At 45.9% G+C, this 16,196-nt stretch overlaps 1 protein-coding gene across 1 annotated transcript; it reads left to right on the plus strand.

Annotated features, from left to right (window-relative positions):
* Window positions 1–2,429: 2,429 nt before the first annotated feature.
* TTC34 (tetratricopeptide repeat domain 34) lies at window positions 2,430–15,564 on the plus strand. Its single transcript, XM_054291858.1, has 7 exons — window positions 2,430–4,030; window positions 4,069–4,294; window positions 5,902–6,094; window positions 7,527–7,693; window positions 8,126–8,390; window positions 9,278–9,492; window positions 15,046–15,564. Exons 1-7 carry the CDS (start codon window positions 2,430–2,432, stop codon window positions 15,562–15,564), a joined length of 3,186 nt encoding a protein of 1,061 aa, XP_054147833.1.
* The last annotated feature ends 632 nt before the right edge of the window (window positions 15,565–16,196 follow it).

Here is a 16,196-nt window from a genome sequence, read left to right on the forward strand (position 1 = left end):
CAATGCTAAATTATATCTTGATGGCTAATTAGGGTAATTAAAGTGAAAGTAATCAAATCAACGTAATGGGCAAACTCTTAATAAAATGTCAAAAAATCTCTATTCATCATAGAGAGGTTTTTTTACTCTTTTGAATGTCAAAGAATGTGGAGAAAGAAAGAGTTGGACTACAGAGTGGCCCTGGCTTAAAGGGGCATCATCAGGCTAAACACTCCTAAAAACAGAGTTGATCTATTGCTAAAAACACTCTAATTGTTAAAAAATAAGGGCTATGATTTAAAAATAAGGATTATTATTTAAAATATAAGGGTTATTATTTATAAGATAAGTGTTATTATTTAAAAAGTAAGAGTAATTAATTATTTTGATTATAAAAATTTTAATCACTATTAAAAATAATGTTTTTAATTAAAATACAAGGCTTATTTATAAAAAATTAGGTTCAAAGTTTAGGCTCCATCACGGAGTTTGCTGTTTCATGTAATTCCCCTGTATCTTGTCCTGCTGAGGGTCATGAGCTGGGTTAGTTTCCTGAAGGTGATGGGGAACATTTCTCCAAAGTGAGGGGGATCTTTTCCCCAAGGTGAGATGGATCTTTTCCCCAAGGTGAGGGGGATTCTATCCCAAAGGTGAGGAGGATTCTTTCCCCAAGATGAGGAGGATCCTTTCCCTGAGGTGATGGGGATCCTTCCCCAAAATCATGGAGATCGTTTCCCCAAGGTGAGATGGATCCTTTCCCCAAATTGATGGAGATCCTTTTCCCCAGGTGATGGGGATCCTTTCTCCAAGGTGAGTGGAATCCTTTCCCCAAAGTGAGTGGAATCCTTTCCCCAAGGTGAGGAGGATCTTATCCCCAAAGTGATGGAGGATCCTTTCCCCAAAGTGAGAAGTATCCTATCCCCAAATTTAGTGGAATCCTTCCCCTGAGGTGAGTGGAATCCTTTCCCCATAGCAGTGGAGATTCTTTCCCCGAGGTGAGGGGCATCATTTCTCTCAGATGAGGGGGATCATGCCCTGGCCATGCCCTGAGCATCCCTGCCGGTCCCTCGGGATAAGGAGGGAGAAGCCCTGGCTGGGTTCCCGTCCCCGCCCCGCAGGACACCGGGACCGGGCAGTGTTTGCTGTCTCCAGGCAACACAGCTCCTACCCTGTGCTCCCTCCCTCCTTTCTCCTTCCTTTCCTCCATCCCTCCCGTCCCAGCCCTGTCTCATCCCCTCTCAGGTATCTGCAGGGACAGGCTCAGGTGTGCGGGATGAGGGGCAGGAGCCTCATCCTGTCTGCTGGCTGGAAAAAAAGCGATTTTATCCTCCTTCCTCCAGGCCAAGAGAAAAGGTAAGGGGTGGGTGAAGCATCGAGGTGTGGCTTTGTGTCCTCCGTGTCCCCACCAGCAGCGACATTGATGATTAAAAATTCATCAAACGGTTGTCCCAGCCTCATTCCATGGGCAGGGAACACTGACCGGGGGGGGTGGGTGCTTTCCAACCTCTGTGAACTCTGTGATGTTTCTCCTCGTGGCTTTACTCCCTCAGAAACCTGGCAGGGACCAAACCCTGGCTTTTCACAGCGCCTGGGCTTGCTGGCATCTGGCATTTGAAAAGCTGCTCCCTCCAAATGGAAAAACTTGTGTTCCAGAGCCCCTCACGGCTGATTTTCTGCTAAAATTCTGCTCCATGTTCCCCCATTGCTGATTTGCTCTCAAAGCTATGCTCCACAGCCCCTCAGTGATGATTTTCTGTCAAAACTCAGCTCCACAGCACCTCGTAGCTGTTTTTCTGCTAAAACTCTGCTTCACAGCCTCTCATTGATTATTTTCTATTGAAACTCTGCTCCACAGCCCCTCACTGCTGATTTTCTGCTAAAATTCTACTCCACAGCCCCTCGTTACTGATTTTCTGCTCAAACCCAGCTCCACAGCCCCTCATTGCTGATTCTCTGATAAAATTCTACTCCACAGCCCCTCATTGCTGATTTCCTGCTAAAATTTTGCTCCACAGCCCCTCACTGCTAATTTTCTGCTCAAATTCTACTCCACAACCCCTCATTTCTGATTTTTGGATAAAACTGTGCTCCACAGTCCCTCATTACTGATTTTCTGCTAAAATTTTGCTCCACAGCTCCTTATGGCTGACTTTCTGTTCAAACCCTGCTCCACAGCCCCTCACTGCTGATTTTCTGCTCAAACCCTACTCCACAGCCCTTAATTTCTATTTTTTTGTCAAACCTCTGCTCCACAGCCCCTCATGGCTGATTTTCTGCCAAAACCCTGCTCCACATCCCCTCATTTCTGATTTTCTGCTCAAACCCTGCCCCACATCCCCTCATTCGAGATTTTTTGCCCAAACCCTCTTCCACATCCCCTCATTTCTGTTTTCCAGGCCCCTGCCATGTCCGGCCCGTGACGCTGCTCGGTGAAGGCCCAAGGCCCGGCCATGTCCCCCGAGGAGCTTGCCGCCCTGCTCTGTGGGGAAGGGGACGAACGCCTCTCCCTGCAGGAATTTCCAGCAGCCACAGCTTTTTACCTGGCTGCCTTCAGCTGCTGCGCCCCCACAGCAGTGCAGAGAGTGAACTCCATGGCCCACGCGCTCTGGGAGAGAGTGGTGGCCACCTTGGAGGCCTGGTGCCAAGGCAAGGCTCAGATCCCCAAAATCCAGAGCAGGAACTTGGCCGTGGTGTCCCTCAGCGTGGGAATAGCTGCGATTTTCCTCTCCACCCTCATCCCAAACAACGTGGTGGCCTCAGTGTACGAGCTGGAGGCCCTGCTGAGGCGAGGGTGCTCGGAGGAGGTGGTGAGGAAATGCAATCTCCTGCTGGAGGGTAACCCAAGGGGTTCCATGGAGCTGCTGCTGCTGAGGGCTCTGGCACGGGTGCTCTCAGGGACACAGGTTGGGAAGGGAATTGTGGATTATATCCAAGCTTTTGTGCTTCACCAAGCTGAGGCAGCAGCCTACGTGTGCAGCAGGCAAAGGGAGCACCTGCCCCAGGTTGTCCAGGCTTTTTCTGATCATCTCTCCACGTGCCATGAGGAAAGCCCAAGCTGCAGCTCCTCAGAGCAGTGGCTGGGTGAGTGCTACAGATTCCTGGCTGCGGTGGCACCAGGGCATGCCTGGGTGTGCAGGGCACGGGCAGCCCAGCTGCGAAAAAAAGGAGAGTTTCAGGAGTGTGTGGCTGTTTGCACCAAGGCTCTTGAGGGAATCTCAGCTGAGAATCTCAGAGGTGAGGACGTTCTGGCTCTGCTCCTGGAACGAGCTGCTGGGTATTTCTTCCTGGGAGGATGCACGCAGGAAATGATGCAGGATTTAGCAGCAGCCTTTGCAGCAGACCCTGCCCGGGCAATGAAACGCTTTGAAGAGCTTTTCTCAGCCTGTGATGCTGAGAAGATCGAGGAGCAGGCCAGAGCTGCCCTGGAGGGGAGGTTTGCAGCCTACAGGGAGGCTGTGCGTGCTCGGGCTGAGCTCAGGGGCACCTGTGGCACTGAGCTGCTCCCTCCTGTCATCCAGACAATCCAGCTGCTCCTGCACATCTGCCCAGCGTCCAGCCGGGAGCTCAGGGTCCGGTTGGCAGACTGTCACCTCCTGCAGGGACACCCCAGGGCCGCCCTGGACATGTGTGAGCAGCTGCTGGCAGCAGAGCAGAGCACTTACCACAACACCCTGCTGGCACTGCGAGGCTTCTGCTCCCTCCACGCCCAGGACCACCATGGAGCCCTGCAGGACTTCCAGAGGGTCATCGAGCACGAGTCCCCACATCCCAGCAGCTGCATCAAAGCCCTGTGTGGGCGTGGGCTGATCCGCATTTCTGGTGGCAGCAATTACTTGACAGCTCTGGATTATATCACAGCTTGCCAGCTAAAGCTGGATGAAACCATCTTCACCATCAAGTCCTACGTGCCATGGAACCAGAGGGGATTGCTGCTGAAGGTGCTTCAGGAGGAAGGACAGATGATGCTCCAGAAGAAGAGGTACCCAGGAGGCTGCTCAGTTTCCTTTCAGAAAAATCAAACAGAGCTGTGCACATCCCTAACCTTGAAGGTGTTTTGTTTTGTTGGCTTTTTTTTTTTCCCCACTCCAGAGATGCCCCTGGGGTTTTCCAGCTGGCTTCTCTCTTGGTGGAGCTGGACAGCTCTGACGAGGCATCCCGGATCCTGTGTGCTGATGCCCTGTACCAGATGGGCCGTGGGGAGGAAGCCCACGAGATGCTGTCCCTGGCCCTCTCCAGAAACCCCCAGAGAGCTCCTGTGCTGGCCAGGCTGGCCCTGCTGCAGCTCAAGAGGGGCTCTGTGTACGATGGCAACCAGGTAAGGAGCACCTGGAAAGCCTCATCCTCGGGGTCATTCCCTCCTCAACAGCTGATTTGCCAGATTTTTCACATTAAATTACAGATTAATCCCTGTGTTCAGTGATTTGGGTGCATTTTTCCCTTTATATTTCCCCTTTATAACTAAATTTTGCTGTTGAGAGCTCCCTGAATAGCAGCAGGAAGAGCTGTGACACAGTGAAACTTGGAGCCACGTGCAGAATTTCTAGCAGAAGTTAAAAGTGTAAATACAGGGCTGATATTGCCATAAAATCATAGAATCACAGGAATTTGTGTCCAAAAAGGCCACACAAGGAGTCCCAGTTAAATCCAGCTCATTCCTCATGTGCTTTTTAATGGCATTTCTCAGCACTTTAACCAGGGAGATTATACTGTCCCTGGGGACAAAATTATGGGATTGGGAATATTCCCTTAGAGAAAAGAAGGCACAAGTGCCACTTCCCCAATTATCCTAACAAAGCATTGGAGAAGAAAGACACAAATGCAGAAATTCCAATATCAGTCTGCAGTTTTCTTTCTGATAAATTGTGCTGGAAACCCTGAAAACCATTCCAGCAAAGTTGGTTCTCCTAGCCAGGATGACAAAGCTGAATTCCCCGGCTCTGCCATCAGAGGGAACTGTTGTATTCTTTTTAAAATGCCATATAAATTCTGCTAACCCATAAGGAGAAAGGTTTTGTTGTCAGCACTTCACTACTGCCTATGAAAAATAAAAGTTTGCTGTAATTTGCTGCTTTTAGGATGGCTGTTAAGAAGGATGTGGCTTTATTACAGTGCTCTCTTTGGAAGTTGGATTTCCATCTGAAGCTTCTGCTGCAATTTCTGCATGGAACATCTGAAAATTTCTCTTCAAAATATTTTATCTCACCTGCCTGTCAGATGCCAATTACTTTTATCTATCAATAAAATAGAGAAATTTATGAGTTCAAGGGATGTGTCTGGTACATCAGGATAACTTTGTTCTTGTCCAGTCTTCTCTGGCCCAGATTTGAATATCCAGTCCTTGCTGGGCACTGTAAAAACCATCTTTTGATTTATTTTCATTGGAAATTATGTTTAAAAAGTGCTTGTTGAGGCAAAGATACCAAAGGTCAGACAGGATTCTTTTCCAGGAGGACATTTTGTGGGTGTTTTTCCCAGACTGCCAATCACAATACTAAAAATAATTTACAGCACTTCCCTAGATTTCCATTAACCCACTGGTTTTGGTTTTGCAGTCAAAAGGGTCACTGGAATCCTTGTGTTCCACAGGAACATTCTCTTTTTTGGGCAGTCATCCTGTATTTACAAAAACACTCCACTGCCAATGTGGATGCTGCCCAAAACAAAGCAGGCAGCACCAGGTACTTGCCCAGAATTATTTCCACAGCTGCAGTGGTGGTGAGAAAAGATAAGAATTCCTCTTTTCTCCAACCTGCATTCACAGCAGGGCCAGCTGAGGGGATAAATCAGGGAGATTTGTGATCCTGGGCTGGCTGAAGCCCCAGGGAGAGGTGGGGATGCTGAGGAAGGACACAAATCTCTCACACACAACCTCACACCCCATTCAACTCTTTCTCTGCTGCCTTTTCCTCTCCCATCCTTAAGCTGCTGAGGAGGCTGATCAGAATTGGAGACTCCTCCTGCCTCCTGCCAGTGCTGGACATTTTCCAGGACGAGGACAGAAAGCTGCTGCAGAGCCACTGCCGCTGGCGAGCCCTGGCCATCCTGAAGGGCAAACAGGAGGCTGCTGCCATCAGAGAGGCCATTGCCCACCTGTCCTTTGCCATCCTTGCTGCAGGTAGGACACCAGGATGCCCGTGGGGATTTGTTCCTAAGCAAATCAGGGTGGGACAGGATGTCCAGATGTCCTCTGTCACCTCCCCGGTGAGGGCTGACACAGCACGTTCACCTGGGCCAGGAATTTTTAATTTTAGATTTCAAAACTTTTAAATTTCAAAACTTTTAAATTTCAAAAATTTTAAATTTTAAATTTCAAAGAATTTTAAATTCCTTGAAATGGGTTTAGCTCAGTTCTACAGGAACATCACCCCCTCTTCTTCACCCACTGCAAAGAAGTGAATGCAGCCCCTCACATGTTTCACCATCCCATCTTTCCCTTAGGAGAGAGACCAGGCTGACGTGGAAATTCTTCCAAGTAAAACCATGTTTGTGTGGAAATCTGCCTTTCACTCTGAGCAAATGTTATGACAGCAGCACTGAGAAGAAGAGAGACTGGCTGGTGGAAATGGAATAAAAACCCTGTTAATTGCTTGGAGATGGTTCCATTTCACAGCCCGTGCATTCCAGCTTATCAGCTCCCCACCTGCTAGAACAGATGCTTGTTAAGAAATAGATATTGTCTTTAGAGGAGCCAACTGGTAGAGCTCCAGAGTGATAATAACCTTTGGTGCAGAAGTTTTGGAGCAAATCAGGAGGGAGAAAAAGCCTCATTACTGCAGAGGAATTGCTTGGAGCCTGTCTGCTGGCTGATCCCTGCAGGCAGCTGCATTTGCTGACCTCCCTATGAAAACATATTTCCAGTGGCACTGATGATTTATCATCCAATATTGGATGCCACAGTTATTGATTGCAACCCTGGGCATGTTAAGATCCTTATCGAAATTGCCTTGGAAGGAAGAGATGTGTGGATGGCAGGCAGAGAAATGCTCTGCAGGCAGGGAATGGAGGGACCAGGATTTTCTCTGGCAACTCTATGTGTTTATTTGGGCAGCACTTGTGTGAAAACAGAGGGGGGAAAAGGGGAAAAAAAGCAGCTCAGTATCACAAATCCCAGTGCATATTAATTCTGGCAGGGAATTAGTCAGTCCCATCTGGATAACTCATTTTTCCAAAACAATGTGTACCTTCCCTGCCCGTGGGAGGGGGCTGGGGACTCTTTAAGGTCCCTTCCAACCCAAACTATTCTGTGATTCTGACCCCATTTTATTAAAACAGCCAAATGGCTTCATGCCTCCACTCTCAATAATCCCAGATCTCCCTCTTGGGGCTTTCTCCTCTCATTCCTGCTGCTCCCACTCCAACCTGACACAGATTCTCCTTTCCTCTCAACACGTGGCAGGAATTCCACTTGCAACAGCAATAAAGGAAACTTCCACTTAAGCAAACTCTCATTGTACTTCATCCTGAGGTATCCTCAGGCCAAGTGGAGCCTTTTTGGATCTTCCTGTGAGTATCCTTGTAGTAACCATGGCTGCATCCCTGTCCTCCAGGTGGTTATGCTGAGGATTGCCTCCTCACCAGGGCTCGATGCTACGGGCGCCTTGGGCAGATGAAAACTGCAATTTTTGATTTTAATGCTGTCCTGAAGGAGGATCCCAGCAATGTGCAAGCTCTGAGCGGCCGAGGGTTTGTTCACCTCGCTCTGAAGCAGCAGAAGGTATTGTCCATGTGGGGCTTTCCTGGTTTTTCTGAACAATATGAGTGTAAACATCACAGAATATGTTGTGGAATCGCTGGAATCGGGAATTTCTCACAGAATTTAGGCAGTGAAATGCTCTGAGTTTGGCTGGGTGTATGAACAGCTCATCTGGCTTCACTGGTTTTCTTTCCCAAGCCTGGGGAGAGGAGGGCTAAGCCTTGGTCATGATTTTCTGTGATAACCCAAGGAGTTTAAAGCACTTTGCAAACACTGATTCAAACCTGCCTTTATGACCTCCTATCAGTTTGCAAATGGAAAAGTTGCAGCACAAGGACAAGGAAGAGCAAAGCTTTTCCATGGTTCAGCATAGAACAGAAAGCAGCTGAAAGAACAAATGATCAATACTTAATTATTGCTTCCATTTCTTTCCTTGCTGTTGTTTTTCCACAGGAGGCAGTGCAAGATCTGATCTCAGCACTGAAGGTGGAGGCAGGAGCAGTGATCCCAGCAATCCTGTCCTTGAAGCCTGAAGCCCAGGGCTTGGTCACTGGGTGGCTCCTCCAGCATGGCAGGGCCACTCTCAGCGAGCTCATGGCCACCAAAGATGTCCCAGAAGAAACCCTCAGGGACCTTCTCACCATGGCAAAAGCACTGACCAAAGTCTGCAGGGCTGCACAACATCACATCTTCTACACTGATGTTCTGATGGCAAATGGTGAGTCCCAGTCCTTCAGCACAGCTGGTGAGGGAGCAGAAAATGGATAGAAGTGAATATGAAATGTCAGGGGTGTTGCTGGATGGTGCTGGATGGTGCTGGACAATGCTGGATGGTGCTGGATGGTTCTGGGTAGTTCTGGATGGTGCTGGATAATGCTGGATAATGCTGGGCAATGCTGGATGGTGCTTCTCAAGAGAAGTTTGAAAACATTTTGGGACAGGGTATTCTTGGGACTTTAACTGCTCAGAGTGACCCTGAGATGTGTCAGAAAGTCTCTTTTCCCAGCCTGGCACTTGAAGAAGGAGTCAGAACTCTTCATTTCTTGGTCTCAAGGTTGTTTATTGCTTCTTATCTATAAAATTCTTTCTCCAGGCCTGCCGAGGTCCATTCAGCAGGTCAGACAGAGACACACTGGTGTTATCTTTTTATACTAAAAACTACATGTACAATATTTACAATTCCTTCCCAATACCTATCACCTATGTTAGACAGTGAGCTTCTACCTTAAACCAATCCAAAAGTGCCAACATCACAGCAGAAGATGGAGGCCAAGAAGGAGAAAAGCTGATCACACCCAGATTCCTCCATCTTGCCCCCTGAACCCCCATTCTAAAAACCCCAAAAACCTATTTTTCACCCCGTGACAAACTGATTATTATTCTACTTAGACTTTCATTGCTTGCAGATCCTCATATGAGGTTGGTAACTTGCTCCATGGGTCATAATCAAAACCACAGGCATCTTGCGCTGAGTTCCAACAGGATATGACAAAATTAACACCTTTAGACATGGACTGGCTGCCTGACCCCTGCCTCGCTGTGGTTTTTGGGTTCCTTTCTCCCCATGGGATGGGTAATGGAGTTTGTGCTGGTGTTCCCCAACAGGAAGGCACCAGGAGGCCCTCAAGCACCTGCAGGAAGCCTTTGGCCACTGTCCTGCTGAGGACACAGCCAGGGCTCGCCTGGCTGTGCTGCAGCTGCAGGGCAGGAACGTGGCAGGAGCAGCTGCCCCGCTCAGTGCCCTGGCCAGGAGAGATGAGAAGGATTTGGCCTTTCTCCTCAACTTTGTAGACACCAAGAAACAGCAGCATCTCGCTCAGGTACAGCCCTTTTTGTTTGGTTCCACATCTGTGGGTTCAGTGGGGAAAGAATTGGGAAGCAAAACTGGGATTTTGCAGGGATTTCTCCCTGCCTTGAGATGTGTGTGGGGAGTTTCAGCAGATGGACAGGGCACAAATTGGCTTTTCCTCCAGCCAGATCAGGAGGAAATTTGGAGCCAAACTTCTTCCACTGCGGTGACCTTGATCAGTCTCTAATAATCCACCATTGCCACATCTGAGAAATTAGGATTCCTTTTTGGTCTCCCTGGCACAAGAGCTGGTGATGCCCACACTGAAATTCAGGGGGTGTGAGGGCAGCAGGTAGGGATTTAACAGATCATTGCTAATTGTTGTACTCTGGGGGACACGTGGGGCTCATGGATGGCTCCTGGTGGAGGGGGATTCATGTTTTGTTCATTTTCTTGGTGAAAAGTGCTGAATATTTCAATTCAGTGACATTAAATGCTTCCATCCTTCTTTTGTGCAACATTTAGGATTTCTAATATAATCTCATTTTTACAAAATTAAAGGCTTTGAGGCTGGTTTTCTTAGCTAAAACTGACACAACAATGCCACAAAGCTCTGATCCCCCCCAAGCATTTATTGTTCAGCATTTTTCCTATTTCTCCCCCAAAGTACACCCAGAAAGCATCTCCAATAATAAGACAAGAGAAGGTCAGATTGATGGTGAAGAGTTTTAACACTCAGCCAAGCATCTGCAATTCTGATTACCCAGAAGCTCTGCGTTCTGAGAATCAGTTTGCTTCCTTTTATTCAATTTGTTGCTGGTGTGCACCCTGGTGAGAAGCTATATTGTTATGCTCTCTCCCAGGTTATAAAACAAACAACATGCTGATATCCTTAATGCAGCAAGAGGAGCCCTTGGAATGTATTTGAACAGAACAGCAGGAGGATATAAGTAAACAAGTATTAATTTACCAGTTCCCAGACACGGCCCATTACAGAGAAAAGAGCCCCTCTCTTCTAAATAATGTAAAAAGTTCAGTCTTAGGGGGAAGAGTTGGAAGATTTCAGAGGCAATTTGCAATCTTCCACTTTAGAAAGTTGATAGAGGAACAATTGAGGCTGTGACTAGGGAGGCCCTAAGGAGGTGTCTGTAAATGAAGACACATTTTACAGCTGAATTTCCCCTGCTTCACATCATTCCTTCTGTGGGGGTCTCACAGCCCAGTCCATCCATGCTGCTTCCCTTCTGAGGAACACAGGAGGGATGTTCTTTGCTGTCAGGAAGAAAAGAAAAATGAAATGAAAAAAATCAAACCAACATTTGTATCACTTATAATGCACTGACAAGTGAGAACTCACTGGTACCACGGGTGAGTGAAGCCTTTAATATGGGAGAGAAACTTATTTCTGTCTCTTTTTGGCAGCTGTGTCTGAAATAAACCCCTCACTGTGGCTTATTTATCATGAGACATTGAAACAAGAGGTGTGACCAGGCTGATTTCAAAACTGGAGCCCAATACCAGGGCTGGGAGTTTAAAAAGAAAACATTACTCCCTTTCATCTCATGCTTTTAAATGTTTGAACTCAAGCACCTGGGTGTTTTTAGATGTATTTTATGACCAGGGGATGAGTGTGTGCTCTCTGGGGTGTGGAAGGAATTGTTTCATCTACCTGCCCAGTGTCTCAAAGGATTTCCCAGCAGCACTTCCTTTTGCCTGTCAGGTTATTCTGGTTTGTGAAAAGATCTCAATAAAAGCAAAGTTTTAAAAGCTTTCATAGAGAATAAATGCTAAAATTCCCAGTGATGGCCTGACTTTGCCAGGGTTTCTATGCTTGGAGAGGGAGTTTGCTCTGTTCCTGAATTTCCCAGGTAGGAGAAGAAGAGTTCAGAGCTCACACCCAGTCTCAGCACTCCAGCACAAAAGCATTTCTGCCACATTGTTTTTTTGAGAATTTGGAATTACAGGCATTTTAAAAATGTGTCATCATTACCCTGGAGCCAGGTCTGAAGAGCTAAAAATAGTTCTCCATAAGCTGAATAGGAAAGGGTGGAGGAAGGAGAGAGCTCCTTGATGTACTCTTTCTTATTTCATGGAAAACAAAGCCATAAAATTCTCCCATTATTTATAGTGAAAGGGGTCCCATGCTGAGAAATTTGTAAACAACTGGGAGAGCCCCATGGGAACAGGAATCTGAAAGATTTATTAAGCTGCAAAAGGTCAGAGGAAGGGAGTTTGCTTTGCTGCTCGTGCAGCTTCAACCCTTGGCTCTCCTAAGTCAGGGGTAAGTGCACGACTGATTCCCAACCCTTCACACAGGTCCTTGGGGCTACAGCTGCTGTGGAGATCCAAATTCCTACAAAAAAAGTCTCCCAAACTACATGGTCTGTGCCAGAATTAGGTGAAGTTAGCATTCCACATGGCCTTCATGGCATGTGCAGGTGGAGAAGGAAAGATTTGCTCCAAACTCTCCTTGAAGCACCCAACCCTCTGCTAAAGCTCAGAGTTTATCATTCCATCTGCTGGGATTTACTGCTCAGGGAATGACCCTTGGCCATCATTCCATGTCCAGTAAACTCCTCACTCTTTTTCTTTCTAAGGAATTAAGCCTTGGTTATGTCATAAGATTGTTCCCTAGGGACTGGAACCAAAAATGCCATGAAAATATGTGTGTGTTCAGTGCTTTACACTCAGTGAGGTAAATAAATGGAAAAAAGGGACACAGAGACCCAATCCAGGGATCCGCTCATTGCCTTTTCCAGGTGGCACCTGAATTATTTCAGTCTGGAAGCTAAAATCAAAATTTTAATGACAAGTTGGACTCCAGTTCCCCTAGAATGCACTCTGAGGATTTTCCTGCCCTTCCAGGTCACCTGCAATGAGGCTGATGACAAAAATGCTCCTCCAAGGCCGCATGCAGGGAGCAGCTGAACTCAGCCATGCCATCCCCTTCTGCCTTCCCTTGCCTTCTCTCCCTGAGCGTGGTTTTCATCTTTATCTCTATTAGGAGATAATTGTGCAAGCTGTTGATTAATCCTTCCCTGTTACACCCCAAAAGCACCCCAGCTCAGGTCCCTTAAATCAGGCAGAGATTCTCAAAAGAGAATCCAGAATCCAGCTGCCCAACCTTGCTCCATCTGCAAGGGTGAAAGGGAATCCTCGATTTTCAGATGGGATTTTTTCCTCCAAGTGTGGCAGGAAAGGCAAAATCTCATGGCTGGATGTGGGGACTCTCAGGGAAATGGGAAAAAATGCAACATTGCAATATTGCTCAGTGAATAAATGCAATACTGTGGTGCAATAACCCCAAATGCCCCAGGTTAGAGCATGAAAACCTCCAGCATCAGATTCAGCATTTAGCACAACAACAACCATTGTGTTTTCTTCTGCCTCTGAGACAACAAATGTTCCTTAGAGGCTGAAAATGACAATTTAACTACACAAACACAGAGCTATCTTGAGGAACTGCACTGAGTTCCTTGGAACAATGTGATCCAGAACTCTGGAATTTCGAGGGGGGGGAAAACAACACCTTCTCTTGCCAAGATGCTCCTCAGGCAGCTGCAATTCCACCTTGATCCCTTGTTAAATTCCTGCCACTGAGGGGACAATGAGGAGTTGTCTTAAAAACATTTCAAAGGACAAAGCAAATGTGCTGCTCTTTAAATGTACAAAGACATCTGAAATGAAAATTTATGGCCAGAATTGTTAAAGCCAGGGGTTGACACTATTTGGGGAGAAATCCTATTGCTATTTCTCTGTGTGGAAGCTGAGAGACTCCTTAATAAATATGATTAGGTCATATTTACTTATCAAGAAAATATTTGTCATATATATTAATCAAGAAAAATAGCAATATGCATATATTTCATATATTTTATGTATTTATACATATATGATATTTATTTAGCAATATATATTATATACAGATATATATTGCTATATATAAAAATAGCAAATATATATATATATATACATATATATATAGTGCATTATAATGAAATAACTGGGGCAGAATTCCTACTAAACCATGAGGACAGGCTAAATTTTTTCATGCCACTGGTCTCAGATGAGATGCTGAGACTTGCCCTGCAGTATTGATCCCTTTCCTGCAAAACCTGTTCTCAGCCCTGGCAGACAGAAATCAATCCCAACCTCAGTCAGCCAAAATAAAAAGGGAACACAAAGAAACTGGAGAACCTGACCTGGCTCTCAGGTGTGGCTACTAAAACAGTGGCTGGGCTAACTGGATTTCTGCCTCCACATAAAGGAATTACCCCTGAAATGAGGAGGATGCAAATATTTATCCTTTGCTTGAGCCTTGTTTGGCCCAGCCTTTTGTAAGCCCTCAGCTGCTGATGGCAGCCTTGTTTATAACCTGAATATTCTCTCTGCTGCAGCACGTTAAAAGCTTTATTTATTACCAATAAAGGGGAATAATGAGAAATCCATTTCAGGCAAATACTTCTAATGGACTTTTCTTCATTGACCTCCATGAACCTAAAAATTATGAGGCTTTTTCAGCCTTCTCTATTTTCTTGTTGTTTTTCCCTTCAGATGAGGGCAGAGAGTTCAAATTGCACTCAAGATTAACAATTAGCAAAGCCACCAGTTGGCCTTTTTTTTTTTCCTACAGCTTAGGTAAGCTCCAGTAGAGACAAAAATTTCATTTTTACCTCTTGCATTTGTGGGACAGCACCTGGGGATGCTGGTCCAGGCACCTTTTTGTTCATCATTCCTAAGGAATTTAAACAAATTCAGAAGAAATTCTGTGCAGAAACAAAAGACTTCAGAAGCTCCTGAGATAACAGCAAGTTCCCAGTGAGCCAAGAGTTTTATATCTTGGTCATATCATAAGATTTGCCTTGGTCACATCATAAGATGAATAGATGGAAAAAAGGGACACAGAGACCAAATCCAGGGATCCACTCATGGCCCCTTCCGGGTGGCACCTGAATTATTTCAGTCTGGAAGCCAAAATCAAAATTTTAATGGCAAGTTGGATTCCAGTTCCCCTGGAATGCACTCTGAGGATTTTCCTGCCCTTCCAGGTCACCTGCAATGAGGCTGATGACAAAAATGCTTCCCCAAGGCCACGTGCAGGGAGCAGCTGGACTCTTACCTGTATGCAAAAATTATTATTTCTCCAGCTAGATGCAATTCCAACATTTGATAAAACAACTAACATTTCTTAGTGCCTGTGTGTATGACCAATCCAGACTAGATTTTCTTTCCCCCCTAATTTTTTCCCCTTTATTGTCACTATAGGACATGAAATAATATGAGTGCACACACTGCTGCTCTCAAGGTGAAAAAAGGGAAGCTTATTTTTTGACTCTATAAAACTATAGAAAATATTTATAGTTTTCTAAAAGTAACAGTGGATTGGAGGGTGACAGTGCCACCTCTCCAATGACCCTGGACAAACGAACAATCTATCCAAATTCTTTTCTTCCATAAAAGAATGCAAAATAAGAAGTTATTTACAGAAAGTGCATGAGAAAGTTCGTAAACATCAGAAAGCTTCGAAAATCTTAAAAAATCGGGGCATTTTTATTAACTAACATGGATTCCTCTGTCCCCACAGGCAGCAGCCCAGGAAGGGAAGGTGCTGATGAAAGGCCACAACCACCAGCAGGCTCTGGGCTACCACAGCCTGGCTGTGCTGGCCAGCAGGGCCAACCCCAGGTACCTGAGGCACAGAGCTGCCTGCCTGATGCACCTGAAAAAATACGAAAAAGCTCTGAAAGACATGGAGAAGGTGATCCAAGGGCATGGCTCTAACAGCCCAAAAACCCAGGCTGGGGATCACTGCTGCCAGGGCTTTCTGCTGCTGGCCCTGGCTCAGGAGGAGGCAGCAGTGCAGCACTACATGCAAGCCCTGCAGCTGGACGAGCCCCTGGCCCTGGGCACCATCACTGAGTGCCCTGGCAGGGAATCTTTAACCCAAACTTTTCACAGAATTGCACAATATAACTTTGAGAAGCAGCGTTATGAAGAGGCCTGGAAAATCACGGACTATGGGCTTAGAATTGATAAAAGTTCTGAGCTCCAGAAGCTGAAAGCGAGACTGAAAAGGGAAGCATCGAGCTGCAGCATACATTGATTTCTGTGTTTGGGGATTTTCCAGTCTGATTGCTTTCTGGGAGGCTGCAAGAATGAAGGAAAGATGAGGAAGATAAGGAAGATGAGAAGCTGATGATAAATATGCAACAGACACTGAACATGGAGCAGCAAAACAGAACTGACCAAGAGAGCAATGAGGAAAAAAAGCAAATTGCAGTATTCAGGATTCCTTAAAATTATTGTGGATTATGTAAACTCCCCATTGTGAAAAAAGCCTTTTTTTCTGGTTAAACAACAAATGCTAACACAGGGGTTTCAGTCCTACTGAAGGAAAACATTCAAATCACTTGCAAATCATGAATAATTATCACATATTTCCTAGTTAGAATTTTATGAGCTTTAACTCTTACTGTTCAATTAATTTGCTTTATTTTTATTGGCCAGTCAAAAGGATCAGTCAAAATAACTCCTGTAAGGTGTTTGTGAAGGCTCTTTCTGTTGGTTACTACTGGAAGGAAATTGATCCAATTTTATTTTTCAGCTCGCAAATGGAGCCAACAGTTGTTTAAGGATATAATTTCATGCTTGGAAAGAAGCCCTCCCACAGCATCTTGATGCCCATTATGGGGAAAAAGCCTCATCAGTGTCACTAGGATCAAAATGGAATTTGAA

This window comes from Melozone crissalis, unplaced genomic scaffold (assembly GCF_028551555.1).
Source record: "Melozone crissalis strain CALT ecotype California unplaced genomic scaffold, PUWL_Pcris_2 ptg000107l_1, whole genome shotgun sequence".
Classification (NCBI taxonomy): Eukaryota; Metazoa; Chordata; class Aves; order Passeriformes; family Passerellidae; genus Melozone; species Melozone crissalis.

What these genes read in the sequence shown, in the direction of transcription:
- TTC34 (XM_054291858.1), top strand. Translation starts at nt 2,430, where the DNA reads ATGTCCCCCGAGGAGCTTGCCGCCCTGCTCTGTGGGGAAGGGGACGAA. An exon ending in CTTTGCCATCCTTGCTGCAG is followed by an intron (nt 6,095 to 7,526) that starts GTAGGACACCAG and finishes CCTGTCCTCCAG; the next exon opens with GTGGTTATGCTGAGGATTGC. An exon ending in TGATGTTCTGATGGCAAATG is followed by an intron (nt 8,391 to 9,277) that starts GTGAGTCCCAGT and finishes GTTCCCCAACAG; the next exon opens with GAAGGCACCAGGAGGCCCTC.